This window comes from Periplaneta americana, chromosome 12, assembly GCF_040183065.1.
Source record: "Periplaneta americana isolate PAMFEO1 chromosome 12, P.americana_PAMFEO1_priV1, whole genome shotgun sequence".
Classification (NCBI taxonomy): Eukaryota; Metazoa; Arthropoda; class Insecta; order Blattodea; family Blattidae; genus Periplaneta; species Periplaneta americana.
The window spans coordinates 87,098,927-87,119,615 of NC_091128.1; the positions used below are offsets into that span (position 1 = coordinate 87,098,927).

A 20,689-nucleotide genomic window follows, 5' to 3' on the forward strand; every position below is an offset into this window, starting at 1 on the left:
GATGGTTTATCAACTGACAATAAAATATTATTTTGTAATTTGTGTCAGTGTGCAGTATCATCTACACAAAAGTTCCTGGTGCAACAACACATTACAACTAGTAAACATCAGGCCAACAAACAACTAAATTCCAAGCAGAGACAATTGTTTTTAACACAACCAACAACATCAAATGTAAGATCTGAGTTTAACATCGACCTGTGCCGTTCTCTCATCTCTGCTGATATTCCTCTCTACAAACTAAAGAATAAGGTCTTCAGGGAATTCCTTGAAAAATATACTCAACATACAATCCCGGATGAGTCAACACTTAGGAAGACGTATGCTCCATCCATCTACGATGAGACAATACAGAAGATAAGAGATGAAATTAAAGATAGTTCAATTTGGGTTTCCATTGATGAGACTCCCGACAAAGAAGGTAGACTTGTTGGTAATGTAGTTATCGGTTTGTTAAGTGAACAATATTCTGAACGAATTCTTTTACATTGTGATGTTCTAGAAAAATGCAATAACAAAACTATAGTTAAACTGTTCAACGAAGCTATGGGTATCCTGTGGCCAAAGGGTATTATGTACGATAATGTGTTATTCTTTATTAGCGATCCTGCCCCTTATATGGTCAAAGCTGGACAAGCATTATCTGTTGTATATCCTAAATTGACTCATTTTACTTGTGTGGCGCATGCATTTCATCGTGTGGCAGAAGTGGTCAGAGACAATTTCCCTAAAGTAGATTTGTTGATTTCATCAGTGAAAAAAGTATTTCTCAAAGCTCCCAGTAGAGTTAACGTGTTGAAAGAAATGTACCCTGAAATTCCATTGCCACCAAAGCCAATTTTAACTAGATGGGGTACATGGCTAGAAGCAGTTGAATATTATGCCGAACATATAGACTCTATTAACAATGTTCTCCTTGCATTGGACTCTGAAGATGCAGTCTCAATTGATACTGCGAAAACAGTTACCTGTGACATAAGTGTGAAGAATGACTTAGCTCACATTCAGCATACATTTTCATGCATCATAAAAACGCTCAAAAGTCTCCAAAATAGGCACCTTTCACTATCTGAAAGTTTTGAAATTATAAATAGTACTATGGAACAACTGAATCGTGGTAGAGGTAAAGTTGCAGATGCAGTAAGAGCTAAGGTGGACACTGTACTTTCAAAAAACCCTGGATATGAAGAACTACAAAAGGTTGTTGCTGTGATGAGTGGTGAATCAACAGTGAAGATTAACTTGGACTTATCCCCAGCAGACATTGTGAAATTGAATTATGTACCAGTTACTTCTTGTGACGTCGAACGCTCTTTTAGTCAGTATAAATCTATCCTCAGAGACAATAGAAGAAGATTCACTTTTCAGCACTTGAAAGAAATGTTTGTAACCTATTGTTATGGTAACAGACAATAAAAATTGTGTTTTGTTGAAACTACATTGGAAGATAAGGTACGTCCATTATATTTTTTGTTTAGTTTGATTAAAATGTACCAATATTTAACGTACATAGTCATTTTTTTATAATTTTAAGTCCATATTTAATTCCATATTTTGGTAAAAATCCATATTTAATTCCATATTTTGGTAAAAATAACTACATATATATTTACATATTTCATATATTTTTAGTCCATATAAATCCGTTCCCTGGTAATTATTAATGTAGACATCTATTACTTTGATTGCGTGTACTTGTTTTGGATTCACGCATTCTGGTTCTGTAGAGAATAGAAAGAATATGTCTGAAATATTAATCACACTAAGGCTACTTTGAAACGATGTTTCTCTTCATTAGCTTCTGGACTGAATTTATGTGCATTATCAAAATCATGTAATGAATTCACATATTTAGGAGCAAAATTTGATAATACAGGAAGATATGAAAGTATGATAAATTCAAGAATAATTAACGCCAGGAAAGTTACAGGAACACTAAATTCTATTCTATGGCAGAAGAACATTAGGACAAAAACAAAAATGATGATATATGAATCCATAGTTAAAAGCACATTACTCTATGGATGTGAAGTTTGGCAGATACCTGAGCGTATGAAAAATAAGCTTCTATCTACTGAAATGGATTTCCTGAGAAGATCAACCATGAAGTCAGGACTAGATAGGGTTAAGAACGAGGATATTAGAAGACTTGTGCATAAAGAGAAAATAGTCATCGAAGAAATACAAAGAAGACAGTTAATTTGGTACGGACATGTTCAGCGGATGGAAAACGAAAAACTGCCGAAAACTATCTTGAAATGGGTTCCAAATGGGAGAAGAAGAAGAGGGCGACTGCGAGATACATGGATTTAAGGAGTGAAAAATGCTATGTCACAGAGAGAGTTACAAGACGGTGATTGGGAGGACAGAAGAAGATGGCAACTAGGATCCGGAAGGCAACCCTTCTCGCTGTGAAGCCGGACACACACACACATATATATATATATATATATAATTATATCAAATACACTGATTCACCACTATATCGTAGTGGTTATTTCAAGTTCGAGTCAGATTCAACTTGGCCATAGTGCTGACAAACGAAGAGGAATTGCTATTATTTCTGCCAATTTTAACAGGACCACATATAATTTTATCTTATTATGTTTGTGAATTGATACATATTTTAGACTAGTATAATTCTCTTATTTCTGTACTTTAAGATTAAAAAGAATTTACCGAGGAGTCTGAAGCTTAAAGGTAATTTAATTTCAAACTGTTATGACCAGAATTCCTTAGATTCAGTGTTTGGGAGGAAAAATACTTGGATATGTTTAATAAATATATTTACTAAAGATGTTATTAATTGGTCCAACAGAATAATATGGATGCCGGGGATCGAACCCTGGTCCTTGGTTCTATGTACCAAGCGCTCTGACCAGAGCTAAGCCGAATTCATTCCACAGCACTGGATCGAACTCTCCCCCTTCAGTGTTTCCCTTTTGTGGCCTGACTTCAAGTTGGGCATATACGTTGATGTTTATATTTCAAGTCAACTGGAGAGTTCGATCCGGTGCTGTGGATCTCTGGAGCGAATTTTTCTCCTCAAATGTTAATTAATAAATATAATTTAATATTGTTACTATAAAATTGAGTATCTGGAATTTACTTTGAACACTGGTTAGATTTGAGTGAAGTATGTTTGATTTCAAGAATTATTTTATGAAAAGGTCTTTAAGTGTGGAATGTGGTAGATTTTATTCCTGTCATTGGGAACTGTAAATGTATCAGCAGTGATAATGTAACTTTATATTCTTATATTTCTGTTTCTTCTTGAATTTTTCCATTTAAAATTGTACAGGATGTTATAACAGTCAACAAATATAACCAGAGAATGTTATAACACATTACATTATAGACATTAATGGATTTATGAATTTAACTGACTTGAAATTACGTTTTACTCATTATTTTGAAGGAATGCAATGTATTTGATTTATACACAATTTTTTGTAGGAGTGGTAAAGGCCTAGGCAGAGATATTGAAGGAGAAGAAACATCCCGGGATTCTGATACATCTCCTAACTATGGAGAGAGAAGAATAGCTGGTCGTTTTGACCAAGAAGAAACTGAAGCAGCAAACATGCTTGGTAAGATTTTAATAATGGTACAGATAGAAGATTGACGTTAGAATTAGATATGTCAGAATTTCTGGATTCTAGGACTAAAATTTAAGATTTGATCCACAGTAGGAGTTATTTCCTCTCATTTTCATAAGTGAAGTGCAATTTAAATAAAACTCAACTCTATGGTTCAGTGCAAGAATCCTGTAACCATAAAAAAGTTAGATTATGTTATTAATACGGATCTGACCCTTTTATTTATCATACCTCTTATTATAGGTCTAATATCCACATCAGAGATAAAAGAGAGATGACAACATACTGCAATACCATTATGTACAATGCTTAAAATTTTCTTTAAATTTGATTTTCTCAGAACAAACTATGCGAGAGTTACAGGGTTCTTGCACAAAACCACAGAACTGTTTCATTTCACTTCATTTTGGTTGGAAACTCAATCTGATTTTAAACTTAACATATGCACATACTAATACAACAATAACTGAACAAAATAAGAAACAGAAGTTGCTTGGCTATGGTACACACGTTGTTTTACAGGTGACAATGTAACATTACTAAATCACTTCATATGGGAGGTATTATCAGTGACGCAATCACATCAACAAACCTCGTAGTTCCTCATGCAGCCTCGACAAATAAACTCCATACCCAGGTTATACATGGAAAATTAAAATAGACCATTCTTACAAACACAGACTCAACAGTTCATGAGAGAGTGTAGAACACTATGTAAATAATTTCTTTTGGTTATTTATCCATTGTATATATTTTTTTCGTCCCGCACCGTGGTGTCATGGTCTACGGCATCCTGCCTAGGACTCTTGTTACGGAATGCGCGCTGATTCGAGTCCTCATGGGGGAAGAAATTTTCTCATGAAATTTCGGTCAGTGTATGGGACCGGTGCCCATCCAACATCGTGATGCACTTGGGGACCTACGATAGGTAGCGAAATCCAGTTGCGAAAGTCGGCTATAATGGCTGGGAGGATCATCGTGCTAACCACACGATACCTCCATTCTGGTTGAATGATCGTCCACCTCTGCTTTGGCATATGGACGTGAGGCCAGCAGCCAGCTGGTTGGTCTAGGCCCTTCATGAGCTGTAGCACCACGGATTATTATTATTATTATTATTATTATTATTATTATTATTATTATTATTATTATTATTATTATTATTATTATTATTATTATATAACTAATGGTGGGCACTTGTTCCCATCTAGTGTGCAACATGCCAAATATAGTTCTCTTTCAGCTGTCATAAAGGCCTTTGTGCACACCATAGGAAATGAAGTATGTAACACTGTACAATAATGATTAATGGAACAGTGGTGGAATGCTGGTAGAGGAAACTGGAATATCCCACAAAAATCTATTCCAAACACCGTCTTTGTCCACCACAAATTCCATTTGGACCTCTGGGGTTCGAACCCATGTCACCAGTGTGGAAAGCCAATGTTCTAGCCATTCGACTAACGGTGTGTCCCCATTGTATATAATGGAATTCTCCATACTTTCTCCTATATGTAAAATACTACTAGCAGCAAAGTTCTCTGGAATGCATGCTGGAAAGATGTTAGTTCTTACAAAAAGTCACTGGTGGTAAACTCTGTCTTAATGAACTAAGTAAACTCCGTGGTCCTGCAGCCACACAAGGAGTCAGGACCGAGCCAAGCACCAGGTGATTAACTAAATGTATGCTGTATATTCAGTACTTTGAGTTCCCACAAATGTTTTAAGCGACTTCTCTTTAACTGGAGTTCTCTTCCCAGTTTTTTCCCCATTCCAGACCATATGTATTGAAAAATTTCTTGGTTATAGCCTAGCCAGAATTGAACCCAAGACCTCCTGATTTATAGACAAACTAACCACTACACCAAAGGCAGTAGTCGTATTTTAACGAGATCCATACCAGATTGTGAGGATTAAAGAGTAAATTAAAAAACACATTTTAGGCATAGAGACAGTTGTTAAAAAATTTAAATGTGTGCAGTCATCAGGTTTCATGACTGTTGATGTCTCACAACTAATTTAAGTACGAGGATTCGGCATAGCCCAACAATTACAAAATGATACAGACCAGTATGCTGAATACTGCAGTTCAAATGTCTATGATTCCACTTTTTTCTCCCTACTATTTCCTATAACTAGAGCATTGGGCTTATTGGCCAGATTCAAATCCCACTCTACTCTGAATTAAAACTTGTGTTGGGAAAGCATGTGGGGTTTTCTCCAGGTATTCCGATCCCCCTGTGGCATTTCAAATTTCTTCATTATTATCACTCATTACAAGTGTAATGTGGATGACGACCCGTTATGCATTCTAGATAGTCTCTGACGAACTAAGTGGTCTGTGCTCCTCAGCACTAGGAACATCTATGTAGAGTCAGAGTGAATAACAAGTTAATGGCCCTGCTATTGAGGGGGGGGGGTGACAGGAACTGTATTCTTTTATTGAATTTGACATATATTTAAATATATTTCTCGCATATACTGAGCTATGGGTATTATAGGTTGATAGAATATTTTCATTCATTCATAGTTTTCTGCCCAAGGGCAGATCTTTCACTGCAAACTCAGCATACTCTAATCTTTTCTATTTTCTGCCTTCCTCTTATTCTCCATATATGATCCATATATTTTAATGTCATCTATCATCTGATATCTGGTAGAGTATATATACAGATTAAGTTCTTTTCCTTATTACAGAGGATACCATATAATTTTTCTCTCATATTATTATTATTTTTGTCCATAATTTAATCTAGTATGCTCATGTATCTTGTTCCTTTCTCAAGCTTACAGTATTTAAATATAAGTTTATGTTTGCCTAACATATTTTCAGAGATCTTCTCAAAGGTGTATTATTTTCCCTGATTGTCTTCGGGCCCAAGTATTGCAGATTAAAAGCCAATAGAGGATGATGAATATCTACTAGGCAGTGTTGTAAGCAAAATTTCCAAATTGGCCATTATATTATTATTTCCATATTCAGTTGCAAATGTCACTGCTGACTATCTCCTGATAATGTTTTGTTTTGTCTTTTAGTAGAAATGATGTGAAACTTCCTTAGCAGTATATAGTACAAATGTTGAGAGATCTATACCTCTCTATGGATATCGTGAAATTAACAACTGAACTTACAGAACAAGAAACAAAGTGTCCCTAAAGTCATTTAACCAAAATCCAGTAATGGTTCTCTTGTACATTTATTTTGCACAATGAAGTACTTTTTCCTACGCAGGGAACATTGTTGGCAACACTGTTCATTATCGATTCAGCTGTTTCCTTGTTTCATTTGGGAACAGGATGGTGTGGCTTATTGTAAAGATTATTTATTTTTTTATTTTAGTAGGTTATTTTACGGCGCTTTATCAACATCTTAGATTATTTAGTGTCTGAATGAGATGAAGATGATAATGCCGGTGAAATGAGTCCGGGCTCCAGCACCAATAGTTACCCAGCATTTGCTTGTAATGGGTTGAGGGAAAACCCCGGAGAAAACCTTAACCATGTAACTTGCCGCGACCGGAAATCGAACCCGGGCCACCTGGTTTCGCGGCCATACGTGCTAACCGTTACTCCATAGGTGTGGATTTATTGTAAAGGTGGAGGACATTTTGAACAATATCCATAAAGCTGAATATGAATAAATAATTATTATAGTGGGTAATTAATTTTTGGGACACACTTTAAGTACCAAAGTACAGTTCCAAAGTTTAGCAGATCTCTTTCAGAGCAGCCTTTTTATGGTGTTGAGAAGATGGAGAAGTTTCACAGTTAGAAACAATAGCATAATTGTAATTTTGGCATGTTGCAGTGTCTCTTGGGAGTTCAAGATCAGCTACTCCAGCATTTTCTTCTCCAACGGGTCAGGCCTCATCCCCATCCATCATGCAGTCCCCCATCACTGTTGGTCCTCGTCAGAATGTGTTTATGCCAATCTCCAGTCCAGCAGCCCCAAATCAAGTGCACCTCCCTGGGGCAGCAGCAACAGCACGTACCAACACCCTCATATCCCCAAGCCACAACAAATGGAAGCAACAGTCATCACCTGTCCCACCACACTTCATGGTCACTTCCTACCATCAGCAGCATGTGATCAGGTTTGTAAACTTTGAATTAATAACACAACACGTGCTCTGGACATTGTAGTAGGAAGTGCCACCTGATGTGATATGTTTCTCTTTATAAGAAAAATATTCCTTACAAGGTTCACTAGGAAAGTTTTGAGATGAGCAGCAGTGAACAGTAAGAGAATTGTCATACCTCTTGCAGTTTTTCAAAGTATTGTCCAGTACATTCTGCACATCATTGCATCTACTGGAACCAATTCTGGAAAATTAGTGTTCACAAAAGCAATTCTTTACATTTGGGAAAAGGAAGAAGTCACATGGTGCTAAGTTGGGACTGTAGGTAGGATGTGTTAATTTAACAGGGGTTTTCTCTGGAAACTCAACTGTTGCAGTGGCCTGTATGTAGAGGCATTGTTGTGATATATCAAAATGTCCCACAGTCTTGTTCTCCATTAACTCTCCTGGATTTGTGTTAACACTTAAGTTAGACATGTGTCTGATACTATTTTGCAGTAATTGGCCTCTGGTTTTCCGGCATAACAGTGGCTGCATGAATGCTTTGTGCCACCATTTTCTTTCCTATATTCCTCGGTCTTTTCACCTTGGTTGGTGGCTGCTTATTTAGACCTAGATCGATGATTGGCACTTGGTTTTGTGGTCAACATGGAAACTTTCTAGCATTTACTTGTATCATTCCACCCTGATGTATTTTTGCTTTTTGGAGAGAATGTGTAGCACCCATTGAGAAGAAATTGTTCCTTTTTCCTAAATGTTAATGCAGGATAGTCGAACCATTTGGTGAACTAATTCCTTAGGCCGCCTCTATACCCTTCTTTTATCATGGTTTCCACCTGGAAAATGTTTTCTCCGGTGACTACTGTTTTATGGTCTGCCATCTTATTTTCCTTAGACTTTCTTTGTTTTTCACCTGAAGACAAAGTTAGATTCAACATTCGAAACATTATGAATCTTTTTATATTATATTTTTTTATTTTTCACTAGTAGAAATGGAAAAAAAAAACCCGATTCAGATATGTTCTGAATAATCAGTTTTTGTTTTTGTCTTTATTTGAAAACGAAATTGAAATGTATGAAGTTACATTTTAGACTAAATTTTACAAGCTGAACTAAAGCGAGGGGCTACTCATCAATTAGCACTGGTCAGCTTGATGAGTTAGTGACTGAATTTTGGTATAATTTTTCTCTATTCAATACCTTATTCTCTCTTTATACCCTTTCCTATCCAGTCCTCTGACTGAACTCTTAATTTCTTCGACCCTGACGGCATTAGAGCATTCGATCCCTAGGGGTTCATTTTACTTTCCTTCCTCCTCTTTCTACTTTTCTGTTCCTAGTGCTGACCCGGCTATGGTACTAAAATCGTCCTCCAGTGGCTTAAGGAGGGAAAGCTGGTGATCAACAAGATCTCCCAGCTAGGTTCAATGGACCCATCAACCAACAGCAGGTGTGGTCCTCCAGACACTTTGGGGGTTGTGTGTCAATGAAGTAGCCACCAAAACGTTAAAAAATGGTGTTCACTTAAATCGGCTACAACTTGCCATTTAGTTAATTCCCGATTTACCACGAAAATCATCTGTAGCTGCATTTAGATTGGCAACATGCTATGACTGTTTTGCCAACACTTGCATAGAATTGGAATATATCAGTCCCCCTAACTGCCCATTGTGCAACTCAAACCAAGCAATGGATTCGGAACATCTCAAAATCTGTGCTTCATTGGCTGACCATGATAATATCTTTGAAAAATATTGGAGTGCAAGAGGTCAAATGACTTTATTGTCAAACGCCCACCATTAGAAAACAACAACAACATTTTAGACTAAGAAATAATATTATAATATTTCAATGAACCCTATTTGATACATAAATATATGCAATACCTTGTCTTGTTTGTGTAATACTTGTGACTTTTCATAATACTCTTCTTTTAATTTTTTTATTATCGTAATCTAAATGGTTGTTTTCTAATGGTGAACACTAGCAATGAAGCCATTCGTTCTCTTGCACGTAAATATTTTTCATAAATAGTTTTATTCTGGAGGTTTGAACATTTCGTGAGATGATTATGGTTCATTTTTTCATCTTAAGTTGTCACTGCTGATTTTCTGGGTATGTCTGATATTGTGTGTGTGTATCTAATGCTCAGGATTTAACAATGAAGTTATCTTCCTTCTTGCTTCCCAATATTTGGACGTAAGATCTACAAAAGTGTCAAAAGATTCGCAATTTGCCAGGTGTTCCATGTCCATATCTTCTTCCTTTATGCATAATAAACATTTAGGAGAAGTTAATAAGCGATTCGATGAAGATGTTTACTGAGGCAGTTGTGACCAGTAGCCAATCTGAACATGGCTACAGCTGATTTTCGAGGTAGATTAAGAATTAAGTTTAAATCTTTCAGTGAATTTTTTCATTTTGAATTTTGGTGTTCCACTACTGAATTGTTGTGATGGTTGAAGTTAACTCTCCCTTTTATAATTCTTTTAATAGATTCATATGAAAATTTGTAGGACCATCCCACAGGTGGCTGAGGTGGGAATGGTTTGATGGACACAGTGAAGTCCTCCCAGCTAGGTCCTAGGGACCCATAGACCAAAGACACGTGAGGCCCTTCGTCCTTATTGGAGGTTGAGTATGGACAATATAACTGCCAGCTCTTAATCAGGGTGTTCTCAAATAAAATGGTGGTAATTTGCTCATGACATGTTGCGTCTGATATTGTATATGTGTTATTCTATGTCTCTTCCCATTTCTTCTCTTTGGAGCTTTATATTTTGTGTTCCTCTTTTTTTTTTCTTTTTTTTTTATATTGTAATTGGTTGCTTGTGTTTGCAGGCCTGAGTTGTTGCGTCCTGGTCAGGTAGTCCAACCATCTCCGCCCAACCCTCACCCATCCAATTCACATCCTTCTGGAATGGCAACAAGTGTGATTAGAATATCACCAAATCCGGCACGTGGTGGTTCTATAGCAGCTTCAACCCTTGCTAGTTCTCAACAGCAACAGCAGCATCAGCACACGTCATGGAGAACAGAAAGTCCTGGAGTCCCATCATACAATGAAGTCGCTAATCAGCAGCAACCAGTCAGTTCATTCCCCTCAGTTGTGACATCTACAACTCAGCAACAACAACAACAGCAGCAGCAACATCAGCAGCAGCAACATCAGCAGCAACAACATCAGCATCAGCAGCAACAGCAGTCACAGCATCATAATCATCATCAGCAGCAGCATCACCAGCAACAACATGGTCTGATTCTCCAGAGTGCACTGACAAGCAATCAGGACTTGAGTTCAAACAGTCAACATCTCGTGGAGGGGCCCAGGCCAGAGCAGCACATTAGGCTTCTGAAACCGCCTGCACAGCAACAGAACCTGACGTTGATGCACATGCCAAAGAGTGAAGCCATAGACTGTTCTCCAGGCGGAAATACTAATTCCAGTGGTGGGAACAGTACTTTGTATTTAGTCCCACATCAGTCCTCTCAGCAAGAGAAAAAGTTTGTAGTGATAAAAAGTGACGGTGACTTAGTAGATAAATTTCCAACTACTGTAATGGTGAATCGAATTCCAACAGGAACTAATACCGGCTCTCTAACACAGTCTGTGGTCGTGGACAAAGCTTCGGTAAGTAATTTAATTTTACTTGATAATTCACCAAGTTTGACTCGCACTTATGGAGCGTATTCGTGAATCTGTAAGTGTTCGTCATTTTGAAACAGACTTCTGTATACTGATTAAGTTTGATTACTGGAGTAAGAAATGTAAGTCACTGTTATTTGTACTCCCATAGGCAAAAACAATGACGTGACATATCAGCAACTTATCAATATGCTAGCAGTGACATGACTAATTAGAATGTGGATCTTCAATTTTATTTTCTTCACTTGACTAGACAGTCCAACCTACGTAATTCACAATTGTGTGGCCAGTTGCATTGCAATGTGAATTGAAATACTTGAAAAACTGCTGCGAATGTCAATTTGTGCAGGAATAATACTACACTAGATACACACATTCTTTTCATAAACTAAGCTTACTGCCCTATTATGCTGTGCGAAATAATATGATAAAAGTAATTTTCAGAGACAAAAATACACAAGAATATTTTGCAGTTTCAATAAAAGAATCCTTAAATATTTTTTTAATTTTGAATACACATTGCAATTCAGTGAAATTGTACAGTATCTCAGTGTAACATGTTAGACTAAAGAGAAGCCATTGTTCCTTGTTATTGTATCTAGGTAAACTGACTCTAATTAGCTAATTAAACTAACTACCTAAATCACACTAATATCACTAGTGTTAACACTATGCACCCAATGTGATAAACACATATAATAAGTAACTTATAAATGATCAGTCTCATGAAGTCAGGCTGGTTGACACAATTGGTATAGCGCTGGCCTTCTATGCCCGAGGTTGCGGGTTCGATCCCGGGCCAGGTTGATGGCATTTAAGTGTGCTTAAATTCCGGCACACTGGCGACACTGATATAACCTCGGCAGTTGCGAGCTTCGTTAAATAAAATAACATTTCAGCCATATGATCTGGTGGTTAAAGGTTCTAGCTACAGTTCATGAGGTCCCAGGTTCGAATATAGGAATTTTTCCTTAAAGGGAGTTGTTTTTGTATTCGTCTCTTGTCAGGAACTTGGGGTCAAGTTTAGATTTAAGACTTCTCCTGGTGCCACATAATCATACATAGTCATCCTATCATATCACCAGTGTAAGGTAACTCTGCCTTCCAGGCATTCCAACCTCAGAAGTGTAACCCACTGCCAGGAGAGAAAACAGAAATGTCGAAAGAACTTGGTGGCATTAAATAAAAAAAAAAGTAATTTCTAAATACTTGAATGCTGCAAAATCAATAGACTATTAAAAACTTGTAAATGCGCATGATCACTATCTGATACTTGTTCAGAAAGGAAAAAGGAAGAATCATTGTTTTTTATAACAGCTAGCAAAGGTGGAAAGTTCTTATTCACAGGTATTCATCCCCTTTACTTCACTGCGATCAAAAGTTTTATATATTAAATTCACCCATCTGTCCCACCTTTGAAACATTGCCTTTAAGCAAAATATCCAAAAGTTTTCTAGATGACGCTGATAAAATTAGTAAAAGCACTCTAAAATAAACTCTACACCTCCCTGCCAATTCTATGATCTATACCCAGTGCAAATTTAAGCTCTCTGTCTATTTTGAGTTTATTAGGAGCCAACATTACAACAAATCAACAGTTTGAGGGTGTTATAAAAAGCTCAAGATTCGTATATCTCTTCCACCAGGGACGTTGATGAAGAAAGATTTATTTAAAGAATCTTAAACAAACACCTGCTGAATCACTTTTGATTATTCTGACAATTCTCTAGACTCAAAAAAAGTTAGGGCTATTCTGTGAGACCGAGAATTCGAAAATTGGAGCAATTTACAAGAAAAGTAGCCTAAAGGTGTGATCTTGTATAAAGCATTCCTGTCATCATATAGATGGATTAAAAATGCGCATGGTCACTATGTGATACTTGTTCAGAAAGGAAAAAGGAACTCATTGTTTTTTATAACAGCTAGCAAAGGTTAACTCCAAGTTAGGTATTCACTGAGACATATTGATACTGTACCGTTCACTTACATAACTCCAAAAGCACTGTAAAACAACATGTCTAATACCAATAGATTCCAGTTTGCGCAACAAAATTGAATAATTAACAGTATCAAATAAATCCACTGGAATTTTATTTTCATCCAAAGCTTGTTCTATACAAGTAACCTGTCAACAGAGCATTTAAAATAAACGATTTTTGGAAACCAATATTGATGAGTGTAGGAAAATTCTATTCTCGTCAAATAATTATATAGTCTTTCTTTCATACATTTTTCCAAAATTTTAGAAATAACAGGCAATATTGATGTAGGACTATAGTTTGTAGGATCATAAAAATCACCATTTTAAAGACAGGAACCACTTTAGCTATTTTTAAACCTCTAGGCACAGAACCTAATTGAAATGAGTAATTAATTCACTCAGAAAGTGCCAAATATAGGGAAGATTTACATTTCTTTATAATAGAACTTGTTAATCCAACTCGTGTTTTATTATTTTTATGCTTAAGGCTATTTATAACTTCAGTAGGTGAAACTGGTTCCAGAAAAAACGAATCCACTCTGAATTTTTAGTGTCTGAACATTCAATGTCTTTGTCATAAAATTGAAAATTGTGTTCATGTTAATTCTGAGTTTTTATTGCTAGGCTTCTGTACTACAGTCAGCAAATAGGCTTGGTCTTCATGTATCAACATCACAGGCATCTGCTCAACCCATGGAAGTCGTTAAACAGACTACAGAACATCAACAACAAACAAATAATGGGCCTGCTACACCCACAACTGTACTGCAACCAAGTAACATGTTTCAACCTGTGATAGTGAATCCTACACAGCTCCTTCCAGTTCTGCCAATAGCAACAAAGAAACCGGACACAAAGGAAAGGGATGGAGTTCTTGGTAAGTTTGTAATTCATTTTTATTTAATGATATTGGTACTTTAAAAATATTTTGATACATTCACTTTGTTCAACATGGTGCAAAAGTCTTGGCTGCAGAAACTTCCAATGTTGCAGAGTAAAGGAAGGCACAGAAAAGGGAACCTGTTGGTTGAACTTGCTGACCATTTCTAGTCCTAGAGAATAGCTGTTGGTAACAGATAGATTTCTTTTTCTCTGTTGGATAGGGAAAAAAATACGGGACACTTATGAGTTATCACTGAGTAACTTTAGTATGCGCACTCATCAAATATGCCAATCTTTCAAAGTGTGTGTAGTAAAGTTTACTATACAAACACTTTACTAAGGGTAAGTAAACAAATAGTAAACAAAATTCTTAGGGAGCATATTTGCATTAAGTTTAAACTTCTTTATGTAAACTGCCTTCAAATTGCTTTTGCTAAGTTATTACAGAAATAGCTACAAAATACTCTACTTGCATGACATTCTTATAAATCAATCCGCCTTGGGCTTGCAATATTTCTCTGAAGATTGAATTTCACTTAAGTTTATTTTGAAGAATCATGTCATGAAAAGCAACACAACCCTCACTGAGGAATGATTTTACAACAATCATTGATTTTACTGTTTTTCTCATCACTCCATAGAGCATTCATGCGAGAAAATAATCTTTCAACACACCCATTTGTTTCAGGGATACACATAATGAACTCCACTACCCTCTTCAAATTTGAGAGTTCTCCTTCAGTACTTTTCAAAAGATCCACCCAGGCTTCATCTAAATGTTTGGTGTTGCCATCACTCGCCTTGGAAAATTAATAACTCATAATAATATTGTTTCATAATAGTTCATCTACAGTCACCTGCATTGATGAAGTGCGATGTTTGTAATTTGTAATATAGAATAGACATTGTAACTTTTCCGTTTTTTTCTCAATTTAGAACTCTAAAATACAGGATGGAACGCTGTCCTGAAGACTTTTCTCAGGACAACGGGGTGCACTTGGTAACCCTACTGTTGGATTCCTTTGCTTGTATGTCAGAAAATTTGCACCTTATTGGTACATTGTTGATTGGATTTCGATCACTATTTCCTGTTCTTTGTCACTTGAAACTCAGCATGTGCATTCCCAGAAGACACACTTCATCTCTTATTATTTACGTGCATTACTTACTATTAAGAAAATAGTTTCAAAACAACACCAAAAGTTATTCCACACTAAGTATGAAAGACTTAACCAAGAAAGACTTCATTCTCTATGCAGGATGGAAGGGGATCGATGCACCAAAGTTTAAGAGGTGATTCTACATGTTAAATATAACAAAACTTTCATTACAGTTTTCCTTTGATGTAGCACCGTGAAGCAGGAAAAACACAGCCTTTTTTTTTTTTTTTTTTTTTGCAAGTTAAACCATTTAGCCATGAATTTAAATTGAATAAGTGTGAAAATCGTTAACATAAATCTTGCAACACAACGCACTGTCACGTGTCTCCGAATGAGTACAGCAGAGGGGGAGGGGAAGATAAGAGGGGTGGCTGCTCTTGCTACAGTTATTGCAGTAGTCGTGATGTTGCCAAATGTTTCGTAGAAAGATAACAGTTTCGTCTAAAATGGTGAATTTTAGAAAAAAAAAATCTTATTTAGATTTTTCAAACCTCTCCTCATGATCTATTACCAGTTTCATTTTGGTGTAGTGGTTGCCTTCCACCCTGTATATTACTCAGAATTTAAAAAATATGTTTGTAGCTCTTATGACTTATATATAAATATCATTGGTAGCATTGGGATAATTATTATTTCATAGCGAATTTTGCTAGACTCTTAGTTTACTAGAGATTAGATTTTTTTGTTGAGGTCAAAGTGCAAAATGTGGGATTTTCAAATGGGAAAATCGGTTTTTTCAATTGAATTTTTTGGTAGTTTCAAAATACACAGCTTTAATAGCACGATAAGTATCCTAGCTTTCAAAATACATTTCAGAAAGAGGATTGACATTTTCTGTTGACATACAATGGCGTTTATCAGACAAAACATTATTGTATGATGAAAAGAATCTTTCACAGTCTGCATTTGCATATGGCATCCGTATAACTCGAAGCACAGATTGTGCAAAATCAGAATAGTTTATGGTCATTCCCTACAGCACAGAAATAATGTTCACTTCTTCACCAGAGCTCAGCTTCTTTTTCATCAGTCTCTGCAATTCACTGTAGCCTGTTATCACTGCAGTATCACACAGATCCGAACAGAATTCGACACATGACTGTACTTTTGTCTGTGCAATAAAACCTATGCTTTTTATTCTGGAAAGCTCTGTCCCTTGCAGATATTTTATTACTAGGCATTCTTGTAGCCTTACTTGCACAGGGACACAATAACGTTCTTTTGCCTATGCGCGACACTATAAACAAATAAAACACGCACATACTCCAAAATAATATTAACAAAGAATGGTTCAACAGGCTAACAATGCTTACCATGCTACATACGTCGGATGTGACGTTAAGAGTGTGTTCAGACCAGGTATTTGAACTAAAACAGATTTAGTACTATCGAATGTGCAATACTAGCGACCATAAATATCGACCTTGCCTATGCTATGGCTATTGATTATCGATTGTAGATACAAAAAAAAAAAATAAAAAACTGGAAATTCGCGCACATTATTTGCTAAGTGCTTAAAAAAATCGCGTCATTTTCGGAAAAACATAAATTCCCGACTTGACACGGATTTCGCGAAGTTTCACGAGTTCAAATCAGGCATAAATGGATTGAAGGATAAATATTTACTGTAATTAGAAGTTCAGAAATATTTTTTTCCAAAATGAAATTCGTGGTCGCGAAATATTCCATTCCCTAATCATTACCCTTAGTAAAGAATATCTCATTGTTATAGGAGTAGCACCTCTTTTCATAAAAAATGTGTTTGTTGTGCTTGAGTTAACCAGAGCGAAGTCTAATACATTTTAACATTTCCCTCTCTTTTAAATGCTGATTTTCACAAGTAGAAGAACAATATTAGAAATGGTTACTATATACAGTTACCTATTTTATGTAAATTTGTGAAAAAGTAATTAGTGATTATATATTGTGCAGTTGAACTTGGTTATAACAACAAAATATTCCATTCCCTAATCATTACCCTTAGTAAAGAATATCTCATTGTTATAGGAGTAGCACCTCTTTTCATAAAAAATGTGTTTGTTGTGTTTAAGTTAACCAGAGCGAAGTCTAATACATTTTAACATTTCCCTCTCTTTTAAATGCTGATTTTCACAAGTAGAAGAACAATATTAGAAATGGTTACTATATATAGTTACCTATTTTATGTAAATTTGTGAAAAAGTAATTAGTGATTATATATTGTGCAGTTGAACTTGGTTATAACAACACCTCGACTACAGTGATAGTCATTAAGAAGTACAGTTTTTATCTTATTTTTATAACACTTTTTAACAAAACTCGTTTATAGCAATGTTTAACAGCAGTTTAAGTTCTTCAAAAAAATTCATGTTCTACGTACATTAAACAGAGATTGTTGTTTAGAGGAATTCACAGGTAGCTGTTAATTTAATTAGTGATCACTAACGTTTTCACTTTACTGTGACAAAAACATTTCATTGGCCAAGAACTGAATTTTAAGAAACTAGGTCGAACTCTTTTCTTGTGTCATACCAACAACATTTTACAAACAGTGGTAGGAAGTTGTGTACCATACTGTAATCCAGATATGCAGTTCAGGTTATAACTTCAGACAATCTTTGCAAACAGGTGCTACACATAGTAAAATGGAGCAAGGTGCCAAGAAAAGAAAAATGTTTTGGAATTTGAAAAAAAATTACAAATTTCTTCATCCCACATTCTTAATTTTAATTACTGTATGTATTTTAATTACTGTACATTGTGTGATAAGATTTTTTTAGAGCTAGAAAGGAGTTAAATTTCGAAAACATCTCTTACAGCAATCAACACTTCACAGTCTTTATCAGTATACCCTTGGAACTCCTTGGTTCCACTACTAGCAGCAACTCAGTGTAGTACATCACCACCTCCCTCATCTCCTTCAACTCCACGTTCAGCACCACCGGTCTCAGGAGGCAGTGCTCTTGCTGCTGGCAACAACGGAAATCCTGTTGGTGTTGGTAGCAGTGGTGCTAATGGTGGTGGTTTGGGAACAGTGGAACCAAGACATAGTGATGATCTCGATGGGGAAACAGTGGATCTTCAGGCAGGAGATGAAGATGATGATGTGTTTGAGCCTGAGGGACCCTCTGAGCCAGGTGGACTCGACGCAGTGGCGGCAGGCAAACGAAGGACACAGTCCTTGAGTGCCCTTCAGAGCAGCAAGGAACCTCACAGTCCGCAGAAGGTGTGTTTGTGTCTCTTGCACAGAAATCTATTTCCATTGCTACAACTATTTGAAGAATTCCGGTGCATCTGCTGTATTGAGGTATTACATTTCCACCTTTAGATGCCAGAGTTCAATTATCAGGGGTTAGTTGGGAGTTCAGTGTACAGTTTAAAATGGGAGCTGTATGTGAATGGTATAAGTTGGATTGAGAATTTTACTTACAAAATGTCATGTCTTAAGCCTCTTTGAAATGACACATACATTATGTGGCAAAGGACTCTGGCTTTACCTGATTCCCTCGTGAATGAAGGATTAATTTGATTTGTGTAAAAAAGCTCATGCCTTTGACTGGGTTTGAACTTGTATCTAGTGTATTCTAGTGTATTGCACGCATTGTATTTTTCACCTGACATAATTATAAACATTGAATCCAGATGTTTGAGATGGGCAGAGCATGTAGCATGTATGGGCGAATCCAGAAATGCATATAGAGTGTTAGTTGTTATGCCGGAGAGAAAAAGATCTTTGGTGAGGCCGAGACGTAGATGGGAGGATAATATTAAAATGGATTTGAGGGAGGTTGGATATGATGGTAGAGACTGGATTAATCTTGCACAGGATAGGGACCGATGGTGGGCTTATGTGAGGGCGGCAATGAATGTGTGGGTTCTTTAAAAGCCATAAGTAAGTAAGTAAGTATATCTAGTGTTAAAAGGAAGTATGTAAAAAACTAGATCATGTAGAACAACTGCAATATTCATTTCCTTAAATAAAATACTAAACAACCAAAAAATACATGTTCATTAGAAAGTTATTTATTTAAACAACTAAAACCATCACCTTGAAACACTAGGGTGTAGAGAGCAGAGGCTAGTCTATTACACAGATACAGAATTATACCTAAGAAGTAAATTTGTTTGTAACTAATAGAAAACAGAAAATTATTCTGCGAAAGCTTTTTGTGTATTTATATTTTATTGCTTCATACTTATTAAAGTGATATTTGCGTTGTTCTGGCCAGCAAAATATTAATATTCATTATTCGATACACTCCTTTAACACTTAGAAATTTCTCACCATAAGTTGGACTGAGAATTTTACTTACAAAATGTCGTAAGACTCTTTGAAATGTCACATATATTATGTGGCAAAGGATCCAGCTTTACCTGATTCCCTCCTGGATAAAACTTACTAACTGTATAACTTTATTATCTTTACTGTGTTAACTTTTGCAATTTACTTGGCTGACTAGTTTCGAAGTGGTATCCTTCATCAGAGAAAAGATTAACAGCTCCTTTTAACATGGAACATTTATGAGAGCACTTATTTCTGTACTACTGTATGCACATCTTTCTCTTTAGTGGGAGTGTACCAATGCAATTTGAAACATACCATTCTTGCTTAGATGCAGTGGGCCAATGCATCGTGCAACATATCATTGTTGCAAAAATAAATAAGTTTGAATGTCATTGTAGCTATATACATTACATTCAAGATATTACTAGTGGCTTGAGCAATGGGAACTTATTGAAATCAATATTCATTGATACATAACAATAATTTTTTCGGTGATCTATCATCCTCATCTGTTATACGAATTATGTTGAGATATTGCTTGTAACTGGAGTGAGCAGTGATATAAAAGAGTTTGCTTTAATAACAGGTGAAGGAGCGAGACAGAATTCGTCGTCCCATGAATGCCTTCATGATATTTAGTAAACGACACAGAGCCTTGGTTCATCAACGACATCCAAATCAAGACAATCGAACAGTGTCGAAGATTTTGGGTGAATGGTGGTATGCTCTAGGACCTGATGAAAAGCAGAAATATCATGAGTTGGCGTCAGAGGTACGTATAATGAGTGACATAAGAAACATTATGCTTCATTTTTTGTGTGGCTCTCTTTTTTCTTATTCCCTTCTAATTTCTCTCTCTGCCTCTCTCTGTCTCTCTAGACAAATGGGAAGGAGAACAGGTAGAGAATCTACATGAGTCTGTTTCCTTCATTTGAAGTGGTTATTATTTAGCTTTGGCTTAATTATGTGATACACTGTATTTGTAAACACCAGGATACTTAAATAAATGACCGTGAACAATAATTCTTTTAACATAACTATACATTTTATTAGTTATGGTGTAAAATATATAAAGGGA

At 36.1% G+C, this 20,689-nt stretch overlaps 1 protein-coding gene across 9 annotated transcripts in view; it reads left to right on the forward strand.

Moving 5' to 3' along the window:
* cic (Putative transcription factor capicua) overlaps positions 1-20,689 on the forward strand; it is a 113,647-nt gene that overhangs the window by 52,044 nt on the left and 40,914 nt on the right. For all 9 annotated transcript variants that reach the window (XM_069841713.1, XM_069841714.1, XM_069841710.1 and 6 more), the window contains 6 exons: positions 3,457-3,590; positions 7,408-7,693; positions 10,520-11,309; positions 13,930-14,182; positions 18,146-18,552; positions 20,198-20,383. In XM_069841713.1, coding sequence (XP_069697814.1) covers positions 3,457-3,590; positions 7,408-7,693; positions 10,520-11,309; positions 13,930-14,182; positions 18,146-18,552; positions 20,198-20,383 — 2,056 coding nt within the window. The remainder of the gene's footprint in view (positions 1-3,456; positions 3,591-7,407; positions 7,694-10,519; positions 11,310-13,929; positions 14,183-18,145; positions 18,553-20,197; positions 20,384-20,689) is intronic.